Source organism: Styela clava, chromosome 14, assembly GCF_964204865.1.
Source record: "Styela clava chromosome 14, kaStyClav1.hap1.2, whole genome shotgun sequence".
NCBI classification, from domain to species: Eukaryota; Metazoa; Chordata; class Ascidiacea; order Stolidobranchia; family Styelidae; genus Styela; species Styela clava.
In genome coordinates, this window is record NC_135263.1 from 12,342,935 (window position 1) to 12,369,033 (window position 26,099).

Genomic DNA, 26,099 nt, shown 5'->3' on the forward strand with positions numbered 1-26,099 from the left:
CCGCTGATTTCTTGGTATGAATGGTAAATAATACACATTCCGCTATTTTAGCTCTTACAATTGGCGTTCGACAAGGGCGAAAAATGGGAGCAAAATAGTAGACTATAATCTAAATAAGAAACAAATGGTATATTTTGTGAGTGTTTAATTCTTAAATTAAAATCATTCTCGAATGCGAAGTTGGTCTTTAGCCAAAATAATCTGAGGTTTTGACGCCGTGTTGTATGGATGTGAATGGGTGCGGTCCAATTTCAACATGATCTCTATCGCACCCTATTTCTGCGATTGCCCAACTCAAATCTCAATAACAAATACAAAGATATCAGAACTTATAAGGACACAATTGAGATGCCCTTTCGGTCTCAAAACTCTCTCTTCATTAATACAAACCCTGTCATGCCTATATATAATAAATTCGGTCCTAACGTTAATGTACTATCAAACACGGCAGGAGATTAAATCTTGATTGTTCGATCAAAACAATATGTTTCGTCCTCAGGCTACGGTCTGCAGTGCCAGTTAAACCAGATTTACGACTAATAATAATAGTTTTACCCGAATTACCAAAATTCAATAACTTGATGATTTTGCCTACAGGCTTATAACAACTAAAATGACCCCGAATGTTTATATCTAAACAGAAAATGTTCAAGATAGTTTGTGTAAGCCAGCGACCGACCGACCGGCGGTGGAATAACCATCTTGTGATGAGCTAAACTATCCGTATTCTTACGCACACAATTCTTCATCAACATCCCATTCCGAGAGACTGTTGAGCGCAGGATAGCGTTAGACGAGCCAGTCGTCCAGTGTTCGTAAAACCGGAATGCGTGAATGTAAAATAAAAGATAATGAATTTTGTTCATCTCACCTATGTTTAAATTAAAATATATCCATCACGACATCCAAATTTGTTGAAAGAGTTTCATTCCTAAAACTAGTGGAATTGGAATTCACTAAATAAACCCTTCCACCGAGACAACAAGTTACAACAGGTATTTTCATCATTGATTCGGTCAGTTTTAATCATAGTGATTGAGATCACCAAGAACATTTCCACAAATAAAAACAAAACAAATTTAATCCATGAAATCAAATAAACTGCAATAGTAATGTACATTATGAGAGTTAAATCGCAAAAAAAAACTGTTGAAAAACCTGGCCAACTTCATACAATGAATATAGTTGAGGGCCAATTTAAAACCCTGTCTTAACATGTACGTGCCATAAGTAGAACATAACTAAAATGTTTGTTTAACTACGGCACATACTTAACAAGTTATAACACTTGGTTGGTTTATACATATTCAAAACACACAAGTGTGGTGGCAATATTTTCGTATTATCGTGGTTAATTATCAGAAACAAAAAATGTACAAAATTTTTCAATAATAATATTGAAGATAATAAAAATTCTTCGAGTATGGTAAAATATAGACCACTATCTTGATTTTAATTTAGCTATTTGTCTAAAAAGGCCACTCGCGTAACATATATATATACACAGAGGCGCTGCAGAATATATAGCTAATAAGCAATATCAAGAATAAAAAAAATTTAAAATTCATCAAGAAAAAGCTTGTGAAGTGACTTCATCCTTAGGTCCATGATTCTCAATCTGATGGTCGCAAAATTTTTGAAGTATTTTTCTCAAGTTTTAAGAGGAATATAACTATACAAAATGCCAGAATTGAATTTATCATTATCAAGTTTATCGTACTTCTTGTCTGCTGTGGTTACATTACATAACTTCTGTTGAAATCCACGGGATTCGAGATTTTGAAAATAAAAAGCTGAGAAACATGAAGTTGTTCTTTTGTTAAATATATATCAATATCATATAATCTAAATTATAAATAAACCCCAAGAAACACAGAATACTGAGAAAATTAACAATTGAAATATTTTTAGTCACATCATGTGTAGAATAAGTTCTAACAGAATATGCTACCATTCAAAAACACAATGAATAATCTGCAAACATGAATTTGAAAGAAAAAAAATGAAATCAGCATTATTCCACTGCCTATAAATCAAATTGGTGAATAAAAATTAACAAATTTGACTCTTCTGTCATGATTTGCATTCATTATTGAAGCCCCAAAAAAATTTGATTCCAAATTTCCTTTAACATCTGGACAACTCAACAATTTGTTTTAAACTTAAACACCATAATTTGTTATACGTAAAAAATAGATACAATTTAAATGAGGTCGGAGATTAGAATACGACAACCAAAACAATTGCAATTTACAGCAATCAAAAAATTTCCTTGATTACAATTATACCAGAGCATTTCCGCTCAATTTCTTTTCTCCGAAGGAAATTCCATTTTCGATTTAATTCAACCTGTCAAAGTATTCACAGAATATATTCAGGTGTGATATTTTAATCACGAAAAGTGTAATCGTCATAATAAGTGCTTCAATTTTGTACAAATAAAACAATAATAACAAATGAATTAAAACAGCAGATGTACTTAGTGAGCAAAATTATGCTAGTCTTCAAAATACCATATTACTCAGCTTCAAAAGATAGCCAAAATTGGATAAATTCCAAATAAATATTATTAAATCTGGAATATAGCAGATATGTTCTCAATTTAGTCTTTTTTGAGAGGAAAAAATTGCTGGATTGAGAAAATTATGCCTATAAAAAAAATGTTTTGGCAAATTTTACAATTCCAAATGAATGGGGTGAACCCAAATGATAGTCGGAACAATGGATATTTTGTCTTCTTGAAAAGCATTATTCTATATTATTTTTAGAAGAATAAAATTTACTATTTTTAATACAATATACCAAATTTTCAGAAGAATATTTGAATATTGCATTTTGGACCACTATTCTGTGATATTTTTAAAACAAGATAACTATTTTTCAAAATATTTGAATATAGCATTCGTCCAGACCAGAGGTTCCCAAACCAGGGGTCGCGACCCCAAATTGGGTCGGAGTGATAAGTAGGTAGGGTTGCAAACAGGTCATGGGGTCGGTGAGTTATGGTAGAGATGGATGTACAAAACATCTAAGATTTGACAAACCATGTTAAATTTAGCAGTTTGTACCATGGCTTACTGTAAAACAGGCCCATAGGCATCGCTCTATGCTTATGCTATAGAAAATGTAGGTGAATATTGTGACATCACTGTTTGGTTTTAGCTTATTTTACTTAAAACCACCACATGACCAATCTCAAAAGTCCAGTGAAAGAAGCTCTAATGTTCCATGAAAAATATATATATTGACCTGGGGTCGCACTGGACACTTGAAAGTTGTCCTTGGGGTCGTCCTGAAAAAAGCTTGGGAACCCCTGGTCCAGACGTTCCATCTGAGGAGACTTATGGTTTTTTAACACTTTTGAAGTGTGTTCATGGATTAACAAGAGTGTTGTACTCATATTTTGAATGTTTAAGTTGTTATGTTGGAAAACATCAATATGAAGAAGAGTGGAAGAAATGAGAGTGAGAAAGTACAATATTCTGTTATCGTGAGATTGAGGATCCGGCACTGGATTGAGTGGCGAGTGAGAGAGAAGAAAATGCACTCTGACATGATTCCAGACTTGACATCGAACCCCTGAAAAGGTGAGAATATAGTTGTTAAAAACTATTCATCCCTCAAAGAATTAGCTTAAAATTAACAAAATAGCATTTACAATTTCAAACAATTATCTTGAGGGGAAAAAGCTGATCACTAATGATGAGTAAGGAAAGAGTGAGCTATGGCTTTTCTATTGGTAGCTATTCAGGTCTGCCAGTTATCATTTCCTCTCACCACATTTACATATATCACAATTAGTCTATCCATCCACAGGTTATGACGGCTTTGTTACTCACACTTATACACTGTTCGATGGTTAGGTTTTTGACAATCAATGAAAATCAAAATTTTTTGAATACAATGCAAATTACGGTAACTTCTACAAACATGGCTGACTTACTTGAAATCTTCAGAATCGAGTACTTCATGATAATATAAAACTTTGGCTTTAGGAGTGTGAGTAACCTGATATAAGACATCAGTTACAACTGGCAGTGTTGATGTAGGATTGGATGGAGCAGTATGAAGCTTCCATTGCAATATATAGAAACCTGGTGCTCTGGCAATATGAGATCCCTGGAAAAAAATAATATATGTAAATGACCAGAAAAAAAATGCATACCTATATTTTCTTCTGAACCAAGTACATTAAAAACAAGATTTCTGTTTTTGTTGGATGAATAAAATTTGTTACAAATTTTTTAATTCATTTATACAACAAATATATTTTGACTCCTTGCGCGGCCCTATGAAGTTTGCGCAACAGGGAACTGGGATTGCAATATTTCTGTGACAGAAAGTTGAAGGTAAAAATACCTGTATGCTTTCTCCTTCCCTGAACACAGGAGATTGTTCAACAAGACTGTAATCTCTTCCTAGTGTCATGTTTTTGCTGATGATCTGAAAAAGCAAATAAAATACGTTAATATTCAAATTTTTTTTTCAATGGAATATACACAGAAAATATAGGCGTAGATGATTGATCAGTTTGGTTCTAGTTTGGCAGTCAGCTTGATTTTGAATTTAGAAATAAGATGGTCACGCAAGCTTTGTATTATGTGATAAGATAAGATTCCAACAGAGAGCTCATCATTTCTACAAAAACAGAACCCAGCTGTCGCCAAATAAGCTGGGGCAAAACGGCCACACCTAAACAGATGCGCCCAAACGTACCCCACCATAAAAATATAAAAACCAGAAGTTATTACCTGAGTACTTATCGCTCCATTGTTTGACAAATTACCAGCAAGAATAGATTGGGTCTCTCCTTCAATTATAGGACCTGTATAACAATAGGCTTCGATGGTTATGTACAGTACTACAGTACTTGCATGTTACATGTAATAATTTCCAATATATTGATATTGATCTACCAAAACGCATTTAAAACAATTATCATACTTCTTATTTAAGAGAAGTAGCTTAAGGCAAGGTGACACATACTCGCTTAAAAGTTACAAGTACATAGATATGTTGTGATTTGTGGTACATTTAAAGTCAAAGTAGTACAAGTAAATAAGATCATAAGAACTACGGTACATGACAACGAATTCCACATGAACGAAAATTATTGGATAAAACTATTGGTATATTAAATTCTTCGTCCAGACTTTACAGTAAACAGATAAGGATCACAACCAACTGAGTATTGTAATTAAAACTTTCTTGGAAGGAATACTTCGGAGGTTTATTCTTTAGCCTAATTGTTATTTTTACCCAAACGCTTCTTGCTGTGGTAGAGAGAGAAAACAACATCACATTTCATGATGTCAAAATCCCAAGTGATGACACAGTCTTTAGTCGGAACTTCTAACATGACCTGTTGTAAATAAAATGGAAGGTGATATAGAACTAGAGCCATACCATTCTATGGAAATGCTTTAGTCTGAAGTTTTAGTTATTTAATTACATCTGTCATATTAAATCAATAACGACAACGATCATTCAAAAGCTTATTAAATTTGAATTTCTGAAACCAATTTTGGACATTCCATACAATAATATAGACAAACCTCATGAGGAGAACCTTTCATACAACTTCCAGTTTTATAGATAGATTCTTCCCATAACTGCATTCCATCACCTTTCTCCCATTCAGCTCTGTACAATGATTTGGGAACCGGCCCACCTTCTGACATATTGCACTGAAACAGATAATAAAGAAAATAAATAAAATAACAGACTGTCATAAAACAGATTATTCTAAACTATATACTAATGCTGTAGTTGACTATATCCTATTGATTTTTATGGCATGTATAGAACAAAAAATAGTGGAATCGATCCTAATTGACATTAGAAATAGGAAAATTACGACAGTGAATCTTTGAATATCTTTTGACAGCAATGGGAAGGTATGAGAAATAATCACCCAATGCAACAATAAGTATCATTTTACCTCGCAAGGTCCCCCAAGGAAATCTGGGATGAATTCTTTAGGCACATAATCAACCAAGCCGCCAGGACCAAGATAATCTGTACCACTGTACATCATAAACTTAGATCTTGTCTTTTCATCTGTAAAAAAATTTTCATCTTCATGTAATCATGTATATGATAATGTATAATAATGCAAGAATTTACACTCGGTGGAAGAGAACTATAACTGTATCTATTCTACTAACCAAATTGTAATAAATACGGGTCGTGGGGAAAGATACATCTCTGGAATCCACAGATTAAATGAAATTTCAACTCAACCCCCAAAACTGAAAAAGCCTGATTCTGATGACAAAAAATTTGGCACATGCAAGTTTCTTCAATTATTTGTTGCTTCGCCAATTTAATGTTTTTTCAGTTAACATCAAAACTTTCCACTTTAATACAACAATTAGTAGTTTGAGAATAGGACAAATTTAAAATTTCTATCAAGTTGATGTTTTAATTGGTAACAGTAAGAAAGCAAATTGTAATAATCTATTAGGATGGACTTAAAAACTGACCAAACTATGAAAAGTATAAAATTTGGAATATAGCCTAGGAAAAACGACTGGGTCTGGGCTATTTAAAAATTGCTCCGGCTCCAACAACTGGTTGGCAAAGATTTTGACTACAATAATACCAATACAATATTTTATTAGAATCAGCCTAAAAATTGACAAAATACCGTATAAGAAGTGAAAAACAGCCTAAAATTCCAATATACTTTATATCATACCAATGAAAGGACTGATTAGTGTCCAAATGACTGGAAAAACTCTCGGTGCTCTGACAATGAGTAAACGAGCCATAGTTTCAGGATAATTGTTCTCAATTACTTCAATGATCCTGAGCAGTGCCTGCACTGCCGGACGCCATAAATGACGCATGTTAAGTCCTTCCAAGTCAACAATGCAACTCCAAGAACTGTTTGAAATATAAGAATCATTATTATACAAGAAATATTCAAAATTATGTTTTGGCAATATATGAAGTTGTGAATCATTCAAAATAAAAGACGTAAAAGATTTATGAATCAGGCAGATGACAATAATATGATCATAATGTCTTATTTGTAACATTTTTTTTTTATTAAGCTGACGCGTTCAAAAAACTTCGGTTTAACAAATTCAAAGACATAAATAGTGAAGTCATATGCAAAGTCATTTGCATATGTATAATATAGTGCCAATCTACTTTTTTATTTATTTGCATGGTATGTAACCAAATAGTGGACCATCAAATTAATTTGGATATGGAAATTTACTTCCTAATAGAAACATTTTATAAATTTAGAATAATTCTAAATGAATAAAAATAATAGTCACAAAAATGGTGACTAAAGAAAACAGAGCCCAGGTCTTTTGGAACATCTTCCAGAGAGAACATAACTTTTGTGCAAAGATTAATTAAAACTTTTAGTTACAATAATACACAAACAGGAGTTAAAGTGTTAATAATTTTTATTTTCACGAACTAATTGATGGGCTCTGTTTCTTGATTCAGCCTGTATTACACAAAAAAAATCGACAGTCAAGTATTGTATATTTTCTTCGAAAAACAAATTTCTCTATCATGTTATTGAAGCATGCAATGAGATCCATGCAAGTTTAAACTATTGCTTATTATATACCAGATATAGCACATTACCAGGCATCTCCCTTGAGAGAAGTTTCACAAATTATACAACCCAGACTGTTCACTTCCAATAAACCATAGCAATATCATTATTAGTTTATAATGGAAAATGTAATTTAATTCAATCACTATGTCGCTAAATGGGACCAATTTCAAGTTTATCAAATCATGTTTTATTAATGTATTGAGCTGCAGAGATCCATTACACTGAGTGTGAATTGAGGCGCAGATGGACTGTTATTTGCTTTTACAATTCATAATGCTTGAATTCTCATAAATACTATTAAAAAAAAGCGAAGTAAACTACAACTAATACACCATATTAAAATATAGATAAGTCTAGAAAGGAATTATAGAATAAGTAAGATTTCTAATAGGATACACCCTAAAAAGCTCTACAAAGTGTATACAACTAAAATACTAAATAATTTGTGAAACTAGAAAAATATAAAAACATGCCATAATGTATTACTGTAGTGGGGTGATCATAACTTACAAGCTCGGCACAGTTACTAATGTAAGAAGGCGATCATGCAGGAGTGATATGTTTTTTAAATAGTTGTACAAGTTCATCCAATCAGAAATTTGCCGAAGGAATGGCAAAATCTAATAATCTACTATTCCTATTCCAAGTACATTCAATAATGATTTCGCTAAATATTCTCGATTGTGGAAAATGAGACAATATTGGTTCATGTTATGTGGTGTATATCGATGTATAGGCTATTCAATTGGGTCTGAATTTAAAAAAAAAAATTTCGTTTTTTTTTCTAGTTTTTAGAAATTGAATGAAGGCAATTCTGTTCATAGCCTACTACATGACTTTGATTGACAATTTTTGACAATCTACTATGACAATTTTTAAATAGAACTATTATGAAGCCAACGAATTTAAGATATCAAAAAAAAAAATTTCAAATTGATTCAAATTCAAATTCTTTCAGAACATCTTGAATTAGACATTGCCTATTATGGTCCAGGGATAAACCAGCACACCTGAGTGTAAAAAAGGTAAGTAAAATAAAAATAAAATTCACTTCAAAAATTCACCCCCACAGTAACACCAATCTTTAAAAAACACAAACTTGAAGTAAATGTATACTAGTTTTGTAACAGTACAATACATAACCAACTTAAATAATAATTAGAAATTTTTAAAACTTTCAAATCAATCTTTATATTTCTGCGAAAAAGACAGCGATGCTCAAATATATTGAGAATTTCATAAAGTCGTGGTTGTAAAATATGGAAAAAGCACAAAATTTGAGGTCTATTTTTAGTGACCATGGATGGGGCAGAGAAAAGATTTGAAGAGGAATAAAGTGATAGTCTTCTAGCAACTTTTTCCATCTTTAAAGAATAAAAATTCAAACGTGATTGTGCCAATAATTTTGGAGAAAGACGATTATTAACCACAAGTCACGACAACAATTTTGCAAAATGATTCTAGGGACAATTTATGTCCAAAAATGCAGATAAGGGCTGGTTTGAGGTGTGGAAATTTCATTATGGTAAAAAAACTTTGCTCTGGGCAATGTTGCCATGAGTTACAAAACTTAGACTAGCTAAAACCTAGACTACAAAACTTGCTGTTATCTCATATCAATCTATAGCCATATTTGATAGAGTATTAAGTTTTGTAAATTCTAAAATCTAGATGCATGCATTACAAAAACAAATAATGAATAGACAAGAAGAAATTTATGTCCGGCTGACTTTGAAAGTGTGGTGAAATGTGAATTTTGTTTGACTGAATAAGCTTTTAATTCAGTATGCAACTGAAATTTTAAAGCAAAATTGCTATTACTTGCAATCAGCTTTTCCATTGTATTGAAAGTAAAGGCGAAACTCAGCATGATACACTTAATGGTCAAGCTGCAGGAAATATTAATCATAATGATCAGAGCCCTTTGTGTATCTCAGACAAAAAGCTTTTAGTCATTAAACTTTTCATGACCAATCAAGCATGTGTTATACATAACATAACATTTATTGTTGGTATATACTTGGCTGAGTATATCATTACCATGCACAAGGCTGATCAAGGATAAAAAGAAAATAATATGATAACTAGATTTGACAACTGAGGCAGAACAGGAATGATGTCATACTTGGTGAAATCATCAGTTGTTAGTGGTACATGCATGTTTCTGCGCAACAAAAACTTTCCATGATACAAAACAAACAAGGCTGCTAACTGTAATTTTGTAATAACTAAAACAGGAATAGCGGAAACCGAATAATTTCGTTTCAGAATACATTCTGAAATATCATTTTTGAATATAGAATAATTCTAAATTTCATAATAATTAACTGAGGAATTTAAACAAATTGTTGCAAATTCATAGAAATGAATTGGTAAATGTAGAATAGTTGAGGAAGACCTTCTTTCGATTGTCAAAATCCCCAATCGGATGTCTAATGTATAAACTATCAAACTTTGAATGAAACTATTTATATTTTTCCTAAATTTGAGAATTTATGAATAAATAAACATTATTATTTTTTAATCGATTCAACCATCCTATCAGACTTGAACAAATTGATCATAAAACAGGTCAAAATAATACTTTTTTTATGGTAATTGATCTAAGATTTGGGATTTGTTAAAATGGTATCGAAACTTTTTCAGAACAACTTATAAATGAGGGATACTTAACGCCGTTAAGAAAGTATTCACCATTTCGCGGATGCAACAAAATTCAACACCATAAGCAAAAAAAAATTTTTGACTAATCGATAGTTAACAGCCCTGTTTTTCAAAACATGATGCACATGATGCTATGATATACAATGCATTCCAGACTAAAAAAAAAAGATGGAAACCAAACGAGACATTCGACACCGTTAGCAAATTCACCTGATATTACATGTACTTGACCTTCTCAGAGAATGAGTCCTGCTGTTTAAAATTGTGCGTTATTTTTAAATTGGGAGTAAAAATTGTTCTGCTACGCAAGTAGCCCAGCTGCCAAGCTTTACATGAGAGCACTCATAATTATAAGCATACATTTATTAGAAGACATCCACAAACAACCAGAAAAAATAAAATTTGAAAAATAATTAATAAGGTTAAATAATTCTGTACAATGTTTTGTTTAATTTACTGATTAGAAAATATCAGTCTTGGCCATCTAATGCTAAAAATAAGCTTAGTGCCATGACAAGGTGTAATAAACATTCATCAGCAGCCATTATCAACGATTATTTCAGCAGTAAATAAAAATAATAATATTTTTTACATTTGAAAAGTCTACGATGCAAAATTTAAACAATATATACTTGTTGTCATCTTACATACAGCTTTATAAACATTATAGTCAGTATTAAGCAGCCTGCATAAATAACAAGAAAGCTATTTGCTATAAAGTTGGATCGAATGTCCAAACAAAATAAATAATATAAAGGCAGGCATTTACCTCATTGGTTTGTTGAGAGTATCAGAAGCCTCTTGACACTTCTGAAGACCTTGTTCCATTATGTAGAGAACCTAAAATAAAGGAAGGATAGCTAATATAACAATATCCGTTAGCGTGTATCAGGATGTCATAATAAATTTCAAATCGATTCAAAATTGGTTACATTCAATATACCGTGTTTCCCCGAAAACAAGACCTAGCCTGAATTTTAAAAATAGGACCTAGCCAATAGCGGGGGATTATTTTGACTTATTATTTATGAATATAGTGATTTGCAAGACATTACAGAGGATGATGATATGGTCATAATCTAGGTTTAGCATTATTTTAAAATAAAAACTTTTTTGTATAATTGAATATATCTCAATTCTCTACTTTTGTAATTTTGTATTTGATAAATGAAAATAAAAGACATCGCTTCCGAAATAGGCCCTTGAGGACTTTTTCGAAAGAAAATTGAAATAAGACCGTCTTATTTTCAAGGAAACACCGTAGTAAATTCTGGATTCAGTGAATAATTCAGAATAGCTATAAATTTGTTATTTTAAACATTCAACATCTCATGGTCAGACAAAAAATAGACTACGGTACATTTATCTTTTGAAAACAGTAGAAAATGGAAAGCCATTTGAATCACATATTATATTAACTTTTCTACATTTTCAAATACCAACTTATTGAATATACATGGACTTCTATGTCTTTTTTGTTGAACATAACTCCATATTTGAAATATTAATTTCAAATGTATTTGGATTATGGGAATTATTCAGTTTTAGTCATCTCTGCTTATTACTCAAATTAGATTAACTAACCTGTTTTAGAATTTGATCTTGTCCAAGTGCTTTCAAAAGTCCTTTTGTATCCATTTGTCCGATTCGCAGTATATATAATGGCCTTCCCTCTAAAATAAAGTAAAAAAGATACGTAATAAAGGTGTTTAGGTGAGTAAATCTCTATAAACAAATAACACAAGGTCAGTATACAAACCGTTGTCATGGTGATGCCAGCATCCGCAATAATAATCTTTGAATATACTTGGTGGATTCCAGGTTTCTAACAATCTGTCAACCTAAAATAGGATGAAATAGAATTTGAATATAGATAACTTTAGATTATTTTCCATGAAATACTTAGGCATTGGCACAAAATTTTGATATTGGCGTTACTTGCTAGGCTGTGGGTTCGGAAGTTTGGCATGCTTTCATTGGTATTAGACAGAGCTGTAGTAGTATTTTAAAATAGTCGAGAATTGGGACGAGAGCAATGTTAAAATTTGGAATTCCCCGAAGTCTGAAGCGAAATTCAGGTTTGTTATGGTGATAATCGAATTCGAAATATCAGACAGACACTCTCAATAAGCAGTAAGTTAACTGAGCATTTCCAATAGAAAATTCAAGAAGGCTTAGTTACAATGATAGTAGAATTTAAAAAATTAAAATTTATCAAGTGAATTTATTACACATTAAAAATATTGATTTAATTCATTTCGGACACTCCTAGTTATATTTTTCGTTGCTTATCATATAGGATACTGTACGATGAAATATTGACCTGGTGTAACTTCCTCCAAGATAAACACTGGCATAAAAGTTCTCTTGCTTTCTCCATGTGAAAATCTCGCGCTCGTAGAAATCGTAGAATATGTTCGTCCCGAGGAAGCTGGAATATAATGTAAAAATATAATGCAAGTTCTAAAATATAGAAGTGATTTGTAATACATAATAACCTTACATAATAAACATTATGAGAATTGTGAATATGACCATTTCACGTCATACAAGTTGGTTAACTGAATTTGTGTTTTTAATCGGTTATTCGACACAAAGTAGCGATGTGGAACAATTTTACTAAATCATTGTCTTGTGGTTGTTGTTAGGTCAACCTATTGTATTGACACAAAAAAAACATGAAACACAGTAAAGCAAGTGTAACATACATTAAATCATTTTGAGTCATGTACAGAATGACAAAAAGAAAGGAACCCAAGCCATTTGCAATCAATTTTAGTGAGAACATAACTTTTGTGCAAAGCGCCCTAGATCACCCAAACTTTTGGGGACAATCACAAACCAACAGAAATCCAATCCAAGTGTTCAAGTGTTGAATAAACTGTTCATTTTCATAGAAGTAATGAAGATATTTATAAGTTTTTTATTCGAGTTACTCTATTGAACACTATAAACTTGTTTATTATACAGTTAGAATAAAACATATTGCTAAATACTTTTTCACAATGTCATAGGATGTTATCCCAAAAAAAAAGAAAAAACAATATCGCACCCTACATTGAACACCAAACTTTTATCTAGTTCTGAATTATTTAAAAAAATTCAATTATGCTAGATTCAAAGCATACAATCAAATTGTTTTTGTGTCAATATTTCTCTGAAGCTATATCACCCTGCGAAAGCTAAACAATGTAAATTCACACAGGAAGAGGATATGAGTTAACATCTGTAACATGAAAAATAAAAGGTGGAGTGATGTAGCCTAATCAATATTGTAAACAAACATGTTCCCATATTGATGATGTTGGACATTTATAAAAATGGTTAATAAAAGACAAGAATATCCAAACACAATTCTAAGTTTTTTACCATTATTCGTTATTTTTTAAGCGAAAAAGAAATTAAACTTTCTATTCCTAAGATGAAGAAATGAAAATATTGAATAACATTAGCTTTAAATCATTTTCGAGAGTCAATTCATTTTGGATATCCCTGGCGAAAAATCAGAATTGTATGAAATAATTCATTATTTTTGATCTATTAATAACCAGAGAATATATGAAAGAATTTTGCATGTAAATTCCTATCTGTTTGTAAAGTCATTAAAAATTTTGGTTTACTATTATTACTTAAGCTCTTTTGATGTATAGACAATTTCCATTAACAAAGCATGAGCTGACAAGAAATAGACGTGTGCAAGATACATTGTTGACATATTGCATTTACGACCATCCCTATGGGTCTATCATTATTCTCAATTATATAATACCTATCATCGACTACAAAGCTAGCAAACATTACAGCATTATCAAACATGAAAAGTAAATAAAATTAATTTGCTGTAGGCTGTATAATAATATACCTATAATAGACCAAGTAAGACCAAGTATGGCACACAAAAAAATTGCCCAATTTATAGACGGCCCATATAAGATTTATACTTAACAAAAATAGAGGGGGACAAAGTACCAAACCAGTCAGGTATAACAAACAAAAAATAAAAACACCTGAAATAATTCACAATCTTTTTTGAACTTTGTACTATGCTTTAAGTGTTATGTAACAATTCTAAATTAACAGGGATTTCACCGACTGGCAGTCCAGGTGAAATTATTGCAACAACATAAATATGTACTGGTTGACGCAAAAGAAACAGAACGCAGGTCATTCGGAACATATTCTAGAGAGAGCATAATTTTTGTGCAAAGCGTCCTAGATCACTGAAACTTTTAGATCCAATCATACACAAAAAAAGTTCAAATGTTAAATAAATTTTCTTCACTTTTCAAAGAGGTAATTACAAAATTTATAGGTCCTGTTTTTTATCACCCCCCTTTATCCTTTTGTTTCTCATTTGCTCAAATGTTAACTGCCTAAAAAGAGCTAGTATTCATGACAAAAAACTCATAAAAATATTTTTATTAACATATTAGGTAATCTTTATTCATCTAAAGTATTCAACTGAAATGTATTTAGAATCGATTCTATTGAAGGTGTAATCTAGCTCATTTATTCTCTAAGGCAATGTTTTCAACCAAGATTCCAACACATTCTAGGGGTCCCCCAGTACATTCCAGGGGTTCCGCAGGTTTCCTTTTAAATACGAGCGTCTACAAAAATATATGTATGCTGTCTAAATATAATCAAACACTATATAGATCACTTTGTTTTGTGAGTATTTGGGTTGTTCATATATTTTTTGTAGTTTATGGCTTATGCAGTTCATCCTGGGTCCTCTGGGATATTATTTCCTTGGGGGAGAGGGGGGGGTACACTTTAGCCTTATGAAGTTTTGAGAGCTTAGGGCTATCAAGGTTAGAGAGGTTCATATAAAAATATTGATCGATGTATAAACTGGTCGAATAATTAAAAAACAGTGACACTTCATTATGATGTCAATCATTGTATAGATCGAATCATACATAAAACTTTTGATTGTTTATTGATCTGATGTTGATATAATTCAGGAAACTGTATTTTTAAATTGGGAACAGAAGTAATCAACATAGTATTGAAGAAGAAGAAGAATATCTGCATAAACAAGTTTATTATGTTAAAATGAATATTGAAAAATATAGCAAATTATAACAAAGAACTAGATGGAATTTGTATTATCATAAGTGGCTGTGATGACACTAACTGGATATTTGACAGAGTAAAAATTGTTAAATTTGGATGATTCAATTTGATTCGTATTGATAAAATTTGTCCAGAATTACCATTCATATAATTTTTCGATTAGGAGAAAAATTCTGAAAAAAAAATTTGCACGATGTCAATTTGTAAAAAATGGGCTTAATTATAAAACAACTAACAAATTTGTTTTTCATAGTACATTTTCTGAATAACTTGAAATGCAAGTTAAATGTCACCATAATTTTCGACATCTCTTAATAAGAGAACAATCTCTCCACAATCCACAAGTTCATATTTGAATGGCGATTGTCATAAATCTCAAAATAATATTTTCAGAGTCTAATTTATATAAAATAATAGGGCAACTGCAAAACAAAACCATGGAAACATCGTTACTAACAGCTGAAATGAGAAAATCGTACCACAAAACATTATTTTAATAACTCAGAATGTCTGCATGTACATTAGACTTATAAAATCGATTCAACTTTCAGTTGCGTGACCTACGGTATATCATTACTGACATATGTAGAACAAAAATAGACATAATATGACTTGTATGACCTGCGTCACACCATAACTTTTACACATATTATAATCATCTTTACTCGCCATGTATCATTCAACAAGCAGTATGCACTATTTGTGAACTTAAGGTTTGTCATTATGGCATACGGCTTTATATTGTCATAAGGTTATAATGAGGAACTAATTTGTATTCTAAATATATTTGTCATTGTCAAAATTTTAAAACAAAAAGATCGGGTAGCATAGCTGAAATTGAATTTTGTAATAAGTTACAAACAAAATATTACACATGAAAGGTATCAAGACAAAATAGCGAATGAATGAATGAAAAAAATTACAAAAAATTCAAATTCTTTTACAAGATGGATTTCTGATCAAGGTTTGAAGCAAATTTATTCACCAATATATTTGAATAAAAAGTCAGAGAAATTTGAATATTAAAAATACATTTCTTTCTCTTTTCACAAATGTTTCAACGTTTTGGGTTGAAGCACTACAAATATAATTCAAATAATGTTTCTATACTTCATATGTAATTTATATATTATAAATTTCGGGCCTACTAGACAAGAAATAATGTACAATTTCTGAGTTAACTCATTAAATTGATGCAATTCACCACAGTATATGATTTCTACTTTATTAAACATTTCGACTTTAACAAAAAAACTCCAAATCTCCAAAATGGAAATATGTCAATTTAAATAAAACTCAAATACACAAAATTGTCATTTTCAGAGATCCCGTATTTTGAAAATAGTTTGAAGCAAATCAGTCAAAAACCTAAATTTAGCTATAGATTGTGTCATGCTACTCACATGTCATCAAAACCATATGATTAAAAAAATGATGCATCGACATCAAAGCAACGCAAAACACAAAGAAAATAGCGTATGATCAATTATTTAGTCATTTCAACATAGATACTTATTTGTATTGTAATATTTGATGTCAGAGATTACTACGTTGTATATTATATAATCTTAAATTCGTCAACATAGTGGGTAACAACTTTATGAAGAAAATGACCATTTTAGGGGTCATAAACTTTTGAAAATTGTGATGACTCCATGGACGGAAAGGCTACAATTTACGTGCAAAACTGATTTTCGATTCTGTGGACGTCAAAGAGATGTCAGCTAGGTTAATCTAAGTTCCCATTATAAATGAATGCTGTTTCATTAAAGATACTACTTTTTTATTTATATTATATACGTGTGCGCAATTACATTTTTTTTATGAAAATTTAATTCACAAAACTGCACTTTAATAAACCAGGAAGTAGGAAACAAAGTTCATGGTGAAACTTACTGGTATCTAATCCTCATGTATAATAAATGTGTTGTATTGTATTTTAATTTTTATTTTAATTTCTCATTCTAATGTATGCAAATATGATTTTGTGAATGTGTATTGTTTCATCATTTCCATTATTCAAATAATGCTGCTGAAAAAAATGAAAAAATGATAAGCTAATGAAACTCTAAGTGTATAATAAATTTATTGTAGGGTGATCAATTTAAACATTAGATATGTCAAAATAACGTGTTTTTTTAGTATTCCAATATTGATGGTTTTCAAAAAAAGTGCATTTGCAGGATTCGAATATTCCAAATTGTGTTTATTTCCCCAAAAACATTATATTTTTGAGGCAAAATTATGTTTTATTTTCTATTTTACACAGTAAAATACTCATGATTTTAATACTTCAACAGATTTATTTGAAATATTGGAAAATCAAAATTGATCCCAAGATAGAAAAATGAAATGTCTGGAAGTTGTTCATTTATTTAACTTAATTTATGTAATTTTATTATAAAATGATAGAGGTGAAAACAGCCTTTATACAAGACTTTTATAAGATGATTTTAACTGAAAAGACTGCTCCATTTCCAAGAATTGTTTACCTGACTAAAACCGTCCGACATGACGTGATTGACGTCAAGCGTACGTATGAAGCGCTCACAGCTCATTAACAGTAATATTATATGAAGTTTACACAGGTGAAGAAAAGACTGCTGTTTTATATACTGATCATACATGGGTATGTACATTGTAAATAGTAAAATAAATTAAACAGAGTGTGAATTGAGTATATTCAAACCAAGTTTGGGAAATGGATGATCGATGAAAGTAGTTTTCATAACGGACCAATACCACAGAAGAGCAATACAACATTTTTTATCGACAGAAATGTGTTATGTATTTAATGAACTTTCTCATTATTGAGTACTAAATTTCTTAAGCATTTAAGATGTTAATATCAATAATTGACCACGGTGTTCCCATATATCATAAAAAGTGTTCCCATAAATCAAAAAAAGAAAGTAAACTTCAGAGTGAAATATAGGGCGATATAAGAATTTCAGGAGATTTGAAAATTAATTTAATACCCTTCTAGTGACTTCAATCATCTTCCCCTTGGTGTTCAATAAATAGCGAGAACCCAGCGTCAGACTAATTCATTCTCTCTATCTCAAAATCTATTTTGACATTATGAAGTTTGAATTTAGAAAAAAAAGCATGAATATTTTATAATAAAACCGTATTTATAAAATTTGATAAATGAATGTTGTCGATTAAGTGATTATAATGCCTGTTTCGTATTACACAGGACATTGTAACATAAGCGTAAAACGTACTGTGTGGCTATTAATAATATAAAATTCAGACTCAAATCTTGTGAAAGTTCGCTCTCATGATTCAAATCATAAGATTTTTAAAGCAAAAAAAATCTAAAATGAATTTGAAAAAAAAATGAAATTTCTCAATAAAACAATCTGATCATATTATAATTGCTGTTTTCATATTGTAAGTTGGATTAGTCGTTTAAATTGACATTGATATTTAATAATATTTGACAATGATATCTTTTGCATCAGGTATGTTTCACCAATGTAGATTCTATGGGTAATATTTTATGGCATTCTCTCATTACTTATTAATGCAAAAATTTGAATTCCCCTATTCCCTCATATCATAAAAAACATGTTTTTTTTGGTAATGACAAGACAGTTGGCAATAAAATCATCACTCAAAAGTACCAGCCTATGAAATTTTAAGTAGTTTTCTTACAGTGACGCACTACAAGTCCAAAGATCAATTGGAAAGCGCAAGTGTGAACATGATTAAAATGTATCGCAAATAACAAAGATATCAAGAGAATTCTAATCTATAAAATTGAGTAACCAGGTCATTGTGGGGTTAACATAACTTTTGCTCAAGGCGTCTTAAAATACAGAAGATTTTCAGTACAAGTATACAGGAATAGATTGTTACAAGTTTTGAATTTTCGGCGGTGTGTTCACCTAATTTACATCAAGTTGTTTAAATGGACTGACACCTATGGGCAGGGGTATATTCACTTGGCTAACAAAGACAGTCCCTGAATTCGTAATAGAACTAAAATAAGGAAAATCTGAATACGATTATGGCCTAACCCTAACCTGGTACACACACTACGGAAGTACTGAATTTTCTTCATTTTTATTGGAAAAGATGAAACTTTTTTTGTGTATTCTGGGAATTTTGTGTGACCCAATATGTTACTCAAGCTACTAAAATATGACACACAATAAAAGGACATCAATGTGACCTACCTTTCCGTTATGTGTGTCAGATAACCAGTTACGCAATTGAATGAGTTTACTTTCTTCCAATGGTCTTAAAATCCCCAATTTCCTCTCAATGTATTCTTCCTCGAGTTTGTCTGCAGAGCAAATCAAATGACTCATTTATGAGGAGATTATTGCGGACGAATTTTATAATTCGCCTAACAATTTGAAAAGGGAAATTTTAAATTTAGGTAAAAGTTAGAAAAACTTGTGGCTAAATGGAAGAAATATATCAGTCTATACAATTATAATGAAAAATTGTTGACATTATCCAAATTCAATAAACGACTCGAAAAAAGTATTCCTATACCGTTTTTCATTTTTTTTCAATTTGAGAAATATGATTGTACGGCACAGCAATCCCCTGCTTAGAATAGTGGTAGTTATTCTTAAACTATTCTGTAATATATATATATAAAAGTCATAATTTTAGTTGGTAAATATTTATTAAAAAATATGAGATTTTACGTCGACTGGTTAATACATACGGTAATAATAGTAGAGAGTAAATCTATAGAGTAAAATAAACTATACTGAGCGTTCAAAAAATATAAAGTTTTTCCAAAATCAATAACAACATAATAAATTATTACTTACCGTCAGCAGCTCCACCAGCTGTTCTTTCACTACATACTGTAAATTCAGCATCTCCACTTGATGATGAAGTACGACTGAGATTATTAGCAGACAACTATTGAAAAAAAAATGAAGTCAGAATGTCCATTAAATAGATAAAGAGATTTGAATAAATTACAGTTACGTTATATGGAAAAAATTCTCATGCATTTAAAGTGGTCATTTTGATGAAGTATTATATACATTTTTAATGAACAATACGTTCTCCATTCGATAATTTATACTTTGAATAATTAATATATGAAACTGCTTAAAAACCTTGATAGTTTTTATGCAAAATATCGGAAAACGAGTAAAAATTACAAATTTCTTAAAGAATAATTGTATGAATTTCTAAAATATACTCGTTTCTAAAGAATTTAAAGTACCGGTATTTAAGATAAATTTACAATCGTTTGAAAATTTTTTTTTACAAATCATCGAACTCCATTTTCGCGGTCTAATTTCCGAATTGTGCTAAAAATAAACAGATCATACTTGAGCTCCTTGTTCGGATTTAGTAAATCCAGTACATTGTGGAGTTTGTTCTTCTGGGGGCGGAAGACGAGCAAGATGAGGATTCTTTTCAGCCCATGTTGGTATATGCGTAGTACCAGAAGTAATAATTTCGTTCAAGTAAAACTCGATGATTTCTTTACCCTGTAATTTCAAATGTGTATCGTTAAGATAATATTTGGCAATAAATTTTAACTCAATGAAATCAAAGGACACTAATTCTGAGTTCTATCTCTGCTGTATTACGAAAAATACAATATGCTCGTATAAACCATATTTATATACATCCAGATATTTGTACACAATTAACGGAAACAGTAAATATAGAACATTTGAACATAATACAAGCTTAAATTTTTTTCAAACTAACTTGCTGACTGCATTGTTAATCAGTAAAGTGGAAATAATAAGCAACAAAACAGCAATCATAACAGAGAACTAATTCTATAAACATTTAAACAGAAACAGCAAAATTTGAAAAAAAAAAAAATTTTTTAGACTTTTCATTCAATTTTAAAATGCCTTTTACTCTGAACAAGGGTCCACAGCTAGAACCAGTTCGGCATCGCCTACCCCAGCGGTTCCCAGAGGGTGTCACTGTCCCCCAAAAATTACCAGAATTGTGTTAAACATAACTATTATATGATCGAATATTTTACATTTTGTATTTATTATAAATGTTTTACTGTTTCTTATTTTAAATGCTGTGTATATGAATCAATGAATTCATTTTACTTTTTTATGTCAATTACTTTTCGTTACGTAGTGTCTGCCTTTATTGTTACGTAACTATTACGTGACAATAGAAGTAGACACTACTCACTGCAATTTCGCGAGCTGCATTTTGTTTATTTTCCAAACCGAATTTAGCGAACAAATGTGATTATTTTCCTATTTCAAAGGAAAATCAGGCAGAATTGAGTGAAAATAGTTTACCTTTTGTCAATTTTTCTTAAGCCTACATGTTTACAAACTTTAAATGATATAAAGTACACATTAACGATCAAAAAAGTGAGTTTAATTTGAGGACAGCAATTTTTTTCCATGTAAGTGCGTAATGATTTTTTTCCCCTAATAATTTGGCGATGCAGGAACAAAAAGTTTGGGAACCGCTGGTCTACAATTCACACCCTTGATGAGCTGGTGGAATGAGATCCGAAATGAAATTTGATCACAAGCCTAGAATGAATTATTAGGATCAGGTTACATTAGTAAGGCTACTATCTGACAAAGCAATGCTTTTACGAAGCAATAGAGTCGTGCTATGGCAGCGACGGCACGTCATTTTACGTGCCTCAGTGAACTGAGTAAATAGGAACACCTAAAAGATGGTCATCGCAGGTTCCTTAGAAACGAAATTAGTAAATAAATGGGGTATGGTGAAAGTCCATGTAAAAGAGACCTTCAAAGTTAAACCATATTTTAACATTATTTTTATGTGATGGCCAATCCCATAAGAAATGAAATAGGGTCAATATAATATAGGTAGGGTAAAAGTGAAATACCTTTTTAATGTTTGAGGTATATTGCTTCATAGCAATTTTTTCTACACTTGATTCAAACCCCCAAAAAGATCTAATTTCCATTTCTGCAGTTTGTTCAAAACACGTCCAATTTGGATTCTCTGGATGAACCTAAAAATGATAAAAATAAACTCATGTGATTTGGTATAACACACACATATTCTAGAATTTGACACTTTGAATAGGTCCATTATGCATTATTAAAATCATAGTCTAGGCCAAAATTTTATTTTAAAAGGTTCACTAAACGTTTACCGTATATCATAAATATGCCCATCAGTGAAAATGAAAAAATGGCATGACTGTTAAATTTGAATTTATGAATTCAATTTAAAAATAATTGAAATTTAAATAATAAATAAGGGTCTACTGTGAATACCGTTCACACAAAAAAAAATTTGATATAAATTTAAAAAAAATAAATCATTTTAAATAGAAATAATCTAAATTTTGATCGAACTAATTTCTTGACAGATATAACACATAAAAAAATTGAAAAAAAACAACTCTAAACAATATTTCAAAAATCTTACAGTGTACTGGCAAGTTTCCTTGATGATAACTCTACTTGAAAATGTTTCATTGTAGGCAGTAATCCTCAATTTTCTTTCCCTCCAATCAATGGCATTCTTCTGTACAAAGTACACATAATCCACTCCAACCATCTGTTTAATAATTAAAACAAATTATTGAGTTTTGCTCTAGTAATCTGTAAAGCTTAGAAACTATAATGATATAATATCGGGTTATGCGACTTGTATTCTTGTTATGTAATGCTGCATTAATCAATGTTTCAACACCGTATTAACAGATAAGACTTACATTGATATATACTGGAATACATTGGCTAGTATGATATATAAGAAATCAAGCATTTATATTTAGAAATACTGTATGATCATTTCAAATATGGCGTCCCAAAAGTGTGTGTACCAATATGGAAGTAACTTAATTTTGTTCGCCTATTTTACATTAAGTCACTAACACAGACAATCCCCGAACCCATACCAAAACTTAAACAAGGAAAATCGGAGAAAAATTATGACCTAACCCTAACCAGGTACACACTACGGCAGTACCCAAAATATTGCTTTGAAAATTCTGACATTCAAAATTCCAATTATAAGCGAAATCAAAACCTATAAGGCTATAATATAATATCCATTTTTAAACCATAAGCTTTTATCTTATTACACATATAATTTATCACATAATAAAATTTATATTTTTATCATACATAATGGGTTAATTTTTCTCCTTTCAAAATAATATTAAATTATAAAGAATAAAGAGCTTCAAATTGTCATCTGTATCACACAGCTCAAAAAAACTGTTTTTATATATTTTAATCCAAAATTTTGTGTAGACTTGTCTTCAAAAGTGACATTAACTAAAGTACTTAGTTATTTGATTTGTACATGGACATGTAAAAGCTGTGTTTCAGGACGGAATACACACATTGGAATCAAATTAAGATTACTCCGATCATATAACAGCGAAAATCAGTTTGAAAATTATTAGTAAGAAAAGGATAATATGACATGGCATAATATAAATCATTTATTTCATCATGCTGATTTATAAAACCCTATAATTTAATTCAGTAAGTGTATTATCTGGTTTAAAAATTTAATTTGATTCCTAAATAGTTTATCAATATTTGTATGAACAAAGGCTGGAATGGTCAACTCAATCTTGCTTTCCAAACATAAAATAAACTTTACAATGAAGTTATCCGGGTGTCCTAATGTGTTCATTATACAATGTAGCCATTCAACAGATAGAATTCAATACAATGCCTTTGGGCAAATTGTGATGACAATGTCCACTTTGGTAAAGTATGAATTACCTCATTAAACTTTTTTCATTTCCTGCTTTAAGCAAGAATAAAACATTTGAATTTAGTTTCCATATAATCTAAGTGGATATAGCTAAAGTTTGAAAATTTAAAATATAATATAAAGTAAAATAATGGTATTTTCAATTGAGTGTATTTGGAATAGAGAAACTTAAAAAACAGTTCAATAACCTAAATCCATTATGTAATCATATGTAAAAGTCACGACAAAATTACAAATGGCAATACTATATTCAATGTAGGCTACTATATTCATGATATTCAGATTAATTCTATTGATTTCATAGATTTTGGATAACAACATACTCCTAGTACCCTTGAAATATAAATTTCAACTGATCAATATTTGTTAACATGAAACCCTTACAAACGACTCTATTAAAGATTTAATTATTGCATGGCAGTCATAGTCATTTGATTTCCTTTTTAAAAATGTTTTTTAGACTTGGTTCTATTATATATACACTGGCCATCTGCATAACTTGAACTCAAAATGATCACAATCGAAAACAGTGATCAAACATCGGCATATCCCAAACATCAAAGTTTTTATATTTCCACTGCATCCTCAGCTGAGGAAGACTGACCTTGGTCAGACGAAACGTTTCGAAACAGTGTGCAGCAAGACTCCTGAATCACTTAGTATATTTTCCAAGTTTAAAAATCTATATGATATAGGATAGCTAATATTGTTCAGAAAAATAAACCCCTGAAAACATAATTATTGATTACCCTTTTTAAAAGTCGCGGAGCATCAACATTCAATTTACATCTTCTTTCTACCGTATGCTTAGATTCATCTTCACTTTTTTCATCGCTCAAAATATCGCAACCAACAAAGACTGGAATCATCTTGCATGTTGGAAATCTTTTCTGGTATGCCTATGATTCAATATAATTGAAATCTCATAAATTTATAAAAGTGTAACTAGGCTGGTTAAAAAACAATTTCGAAACATTGAAAAATGTTTAACACTAATAGTAATTATTGGTAGAAAATTTTGACCCTTATTTAATACAAGAATTGAAATAAATTAAACAGTCACATATCTGAGAATAAACAGTAACAATGATGAAAATAATTGGAAAATTATGAGGGTGATGTTATATTAGCTTTTAAAAATTTTGAAGTTTTATTCCATAAAACAATTTAGTTTAATTAATATAGATAAATTTATAAATATTCGAACTGTTCCACAATATTATTTGAGGTAAAATGATGTTCAATTAGTAGTACATAACAAAAAATGAATAATGATATAAAAAATAACGACCAAAATGATACTTACAGCCATCACCATTTCGAATGGATGTTTATATATTCGCACTGGTGATTGGTATTTTTGCACCATCTTGCTTGGTGTTTTAGAACCGCTGACAGAACAGAACTGACAGAACTTGAAATTTAAATCAAATGGTTAAATGCTCGAATAACACTTTTCGTTATAGTAAGAATAAAAATTTATTTGGCTGAAAAAACAGAAACACATTTAGTTGTGACTGCAGGATATATATATATGGTGTCCATAAATCCTTAAAATTGTTTTGGCCTCCACAGATGTTATAATTTAAATATCTTTATAATAATTTAACTTCTGTAATTTAGTGTAAAACATATGATACCATATCAATGTCTAAAAATACCTACACTGTGCCTCTAGCTCTACTCTGGTATTATATCAAGGTAAAATGCGAAAAAAAAACACGGACCTGCCGCAGTAAAACAAAACTTTAGAGTGCGACGAGTCGGTAGCAACCAGCGACTTGAAGCAATGACTAAAACACCAGGCACTGTTGCCGTGATGACGTAAAATCAGCTGATTCCAGATAAACCAGAGATTTTATGAACGCCTGACCGACCTTTGACACTTCACTTTATCTTTACTTCGGGAGCGTTTTTGCGACTCGTTTATTAATAACCGGTTGAGTTATTCAAACAATGGAAATTTTAACCCAATTAGAATTTAATATTTTATCTCAAAATATTCAAGTAATTTCGAACTGAAATCACTGATAATTAGTTTATTCCTCTTGTGGCACAGTTAAATAACCGATTTTTG

The 26,099-nt window shown here is 30.6% G+C and overlaps 1 protein-coding gene across 5 annotated transcripts; it reads right to left on the reverse strand.

Annotated features, from left to right (window-relative positions):
* Window positions 1–998: 998 nt before the first annotated feature.
* On the reverse strand, window positions 999–25,526 carry LOC120340606 (SEC14-like protein 1). 5 transcript variants are annotated; one of them, XM_039408909.2, is made up of 20 exons: window positions 25,329–25,526; window positions 24,772–24,921; window positions 22,715–22,846; window positions 22,164–22,292; window positions 20,641–20,802; window positions 20,125–20,218; window positions 19,513–19,622; window positions 12,573–12,680; window positions 12,009–12,090; window positions 11,834–11,922; window positions 11,019–11,089; window positions 10,481–10,498; window positions 6,701–6,888; window positions 5,942–6,060; window positions 5,556–5,687; window positions 5,260–5,362; window positions 4,752–4,825; window positions 4,360–4,443; window positions 3,944–4,119; window positions 999–3,579 (listed from the first exon to the last, which is right to left on the reverse strand). In XM_039408909.2, the coding sequence occupies exons 1-20, from the start codon at window positions 25,389–25,391 to the stop codon at window positions 3,486–3,488; spliced, it is 2,178 nt and encodes a 725-aa protein (XP_039264843.1). In that variant the 5' UTR covers window positions 25,392–25,526; the 3' UTR covers window positions 999–3,485. The 5 variants fall into 5 exon arrangements, with proteins under 5 accessions (XP_039264843.1, XP_039264841.1, XP_039264842.1 ...); XM_039408907.2 differs by having other exon boundaries at window positions 10,460–10,498; XM_039408908.2 differs by having other exon boundaries at window positions 10,481–10,501.
* Between the last annotated feature and the right edge of the window lie 573 nt (window positions 25,527–26,099).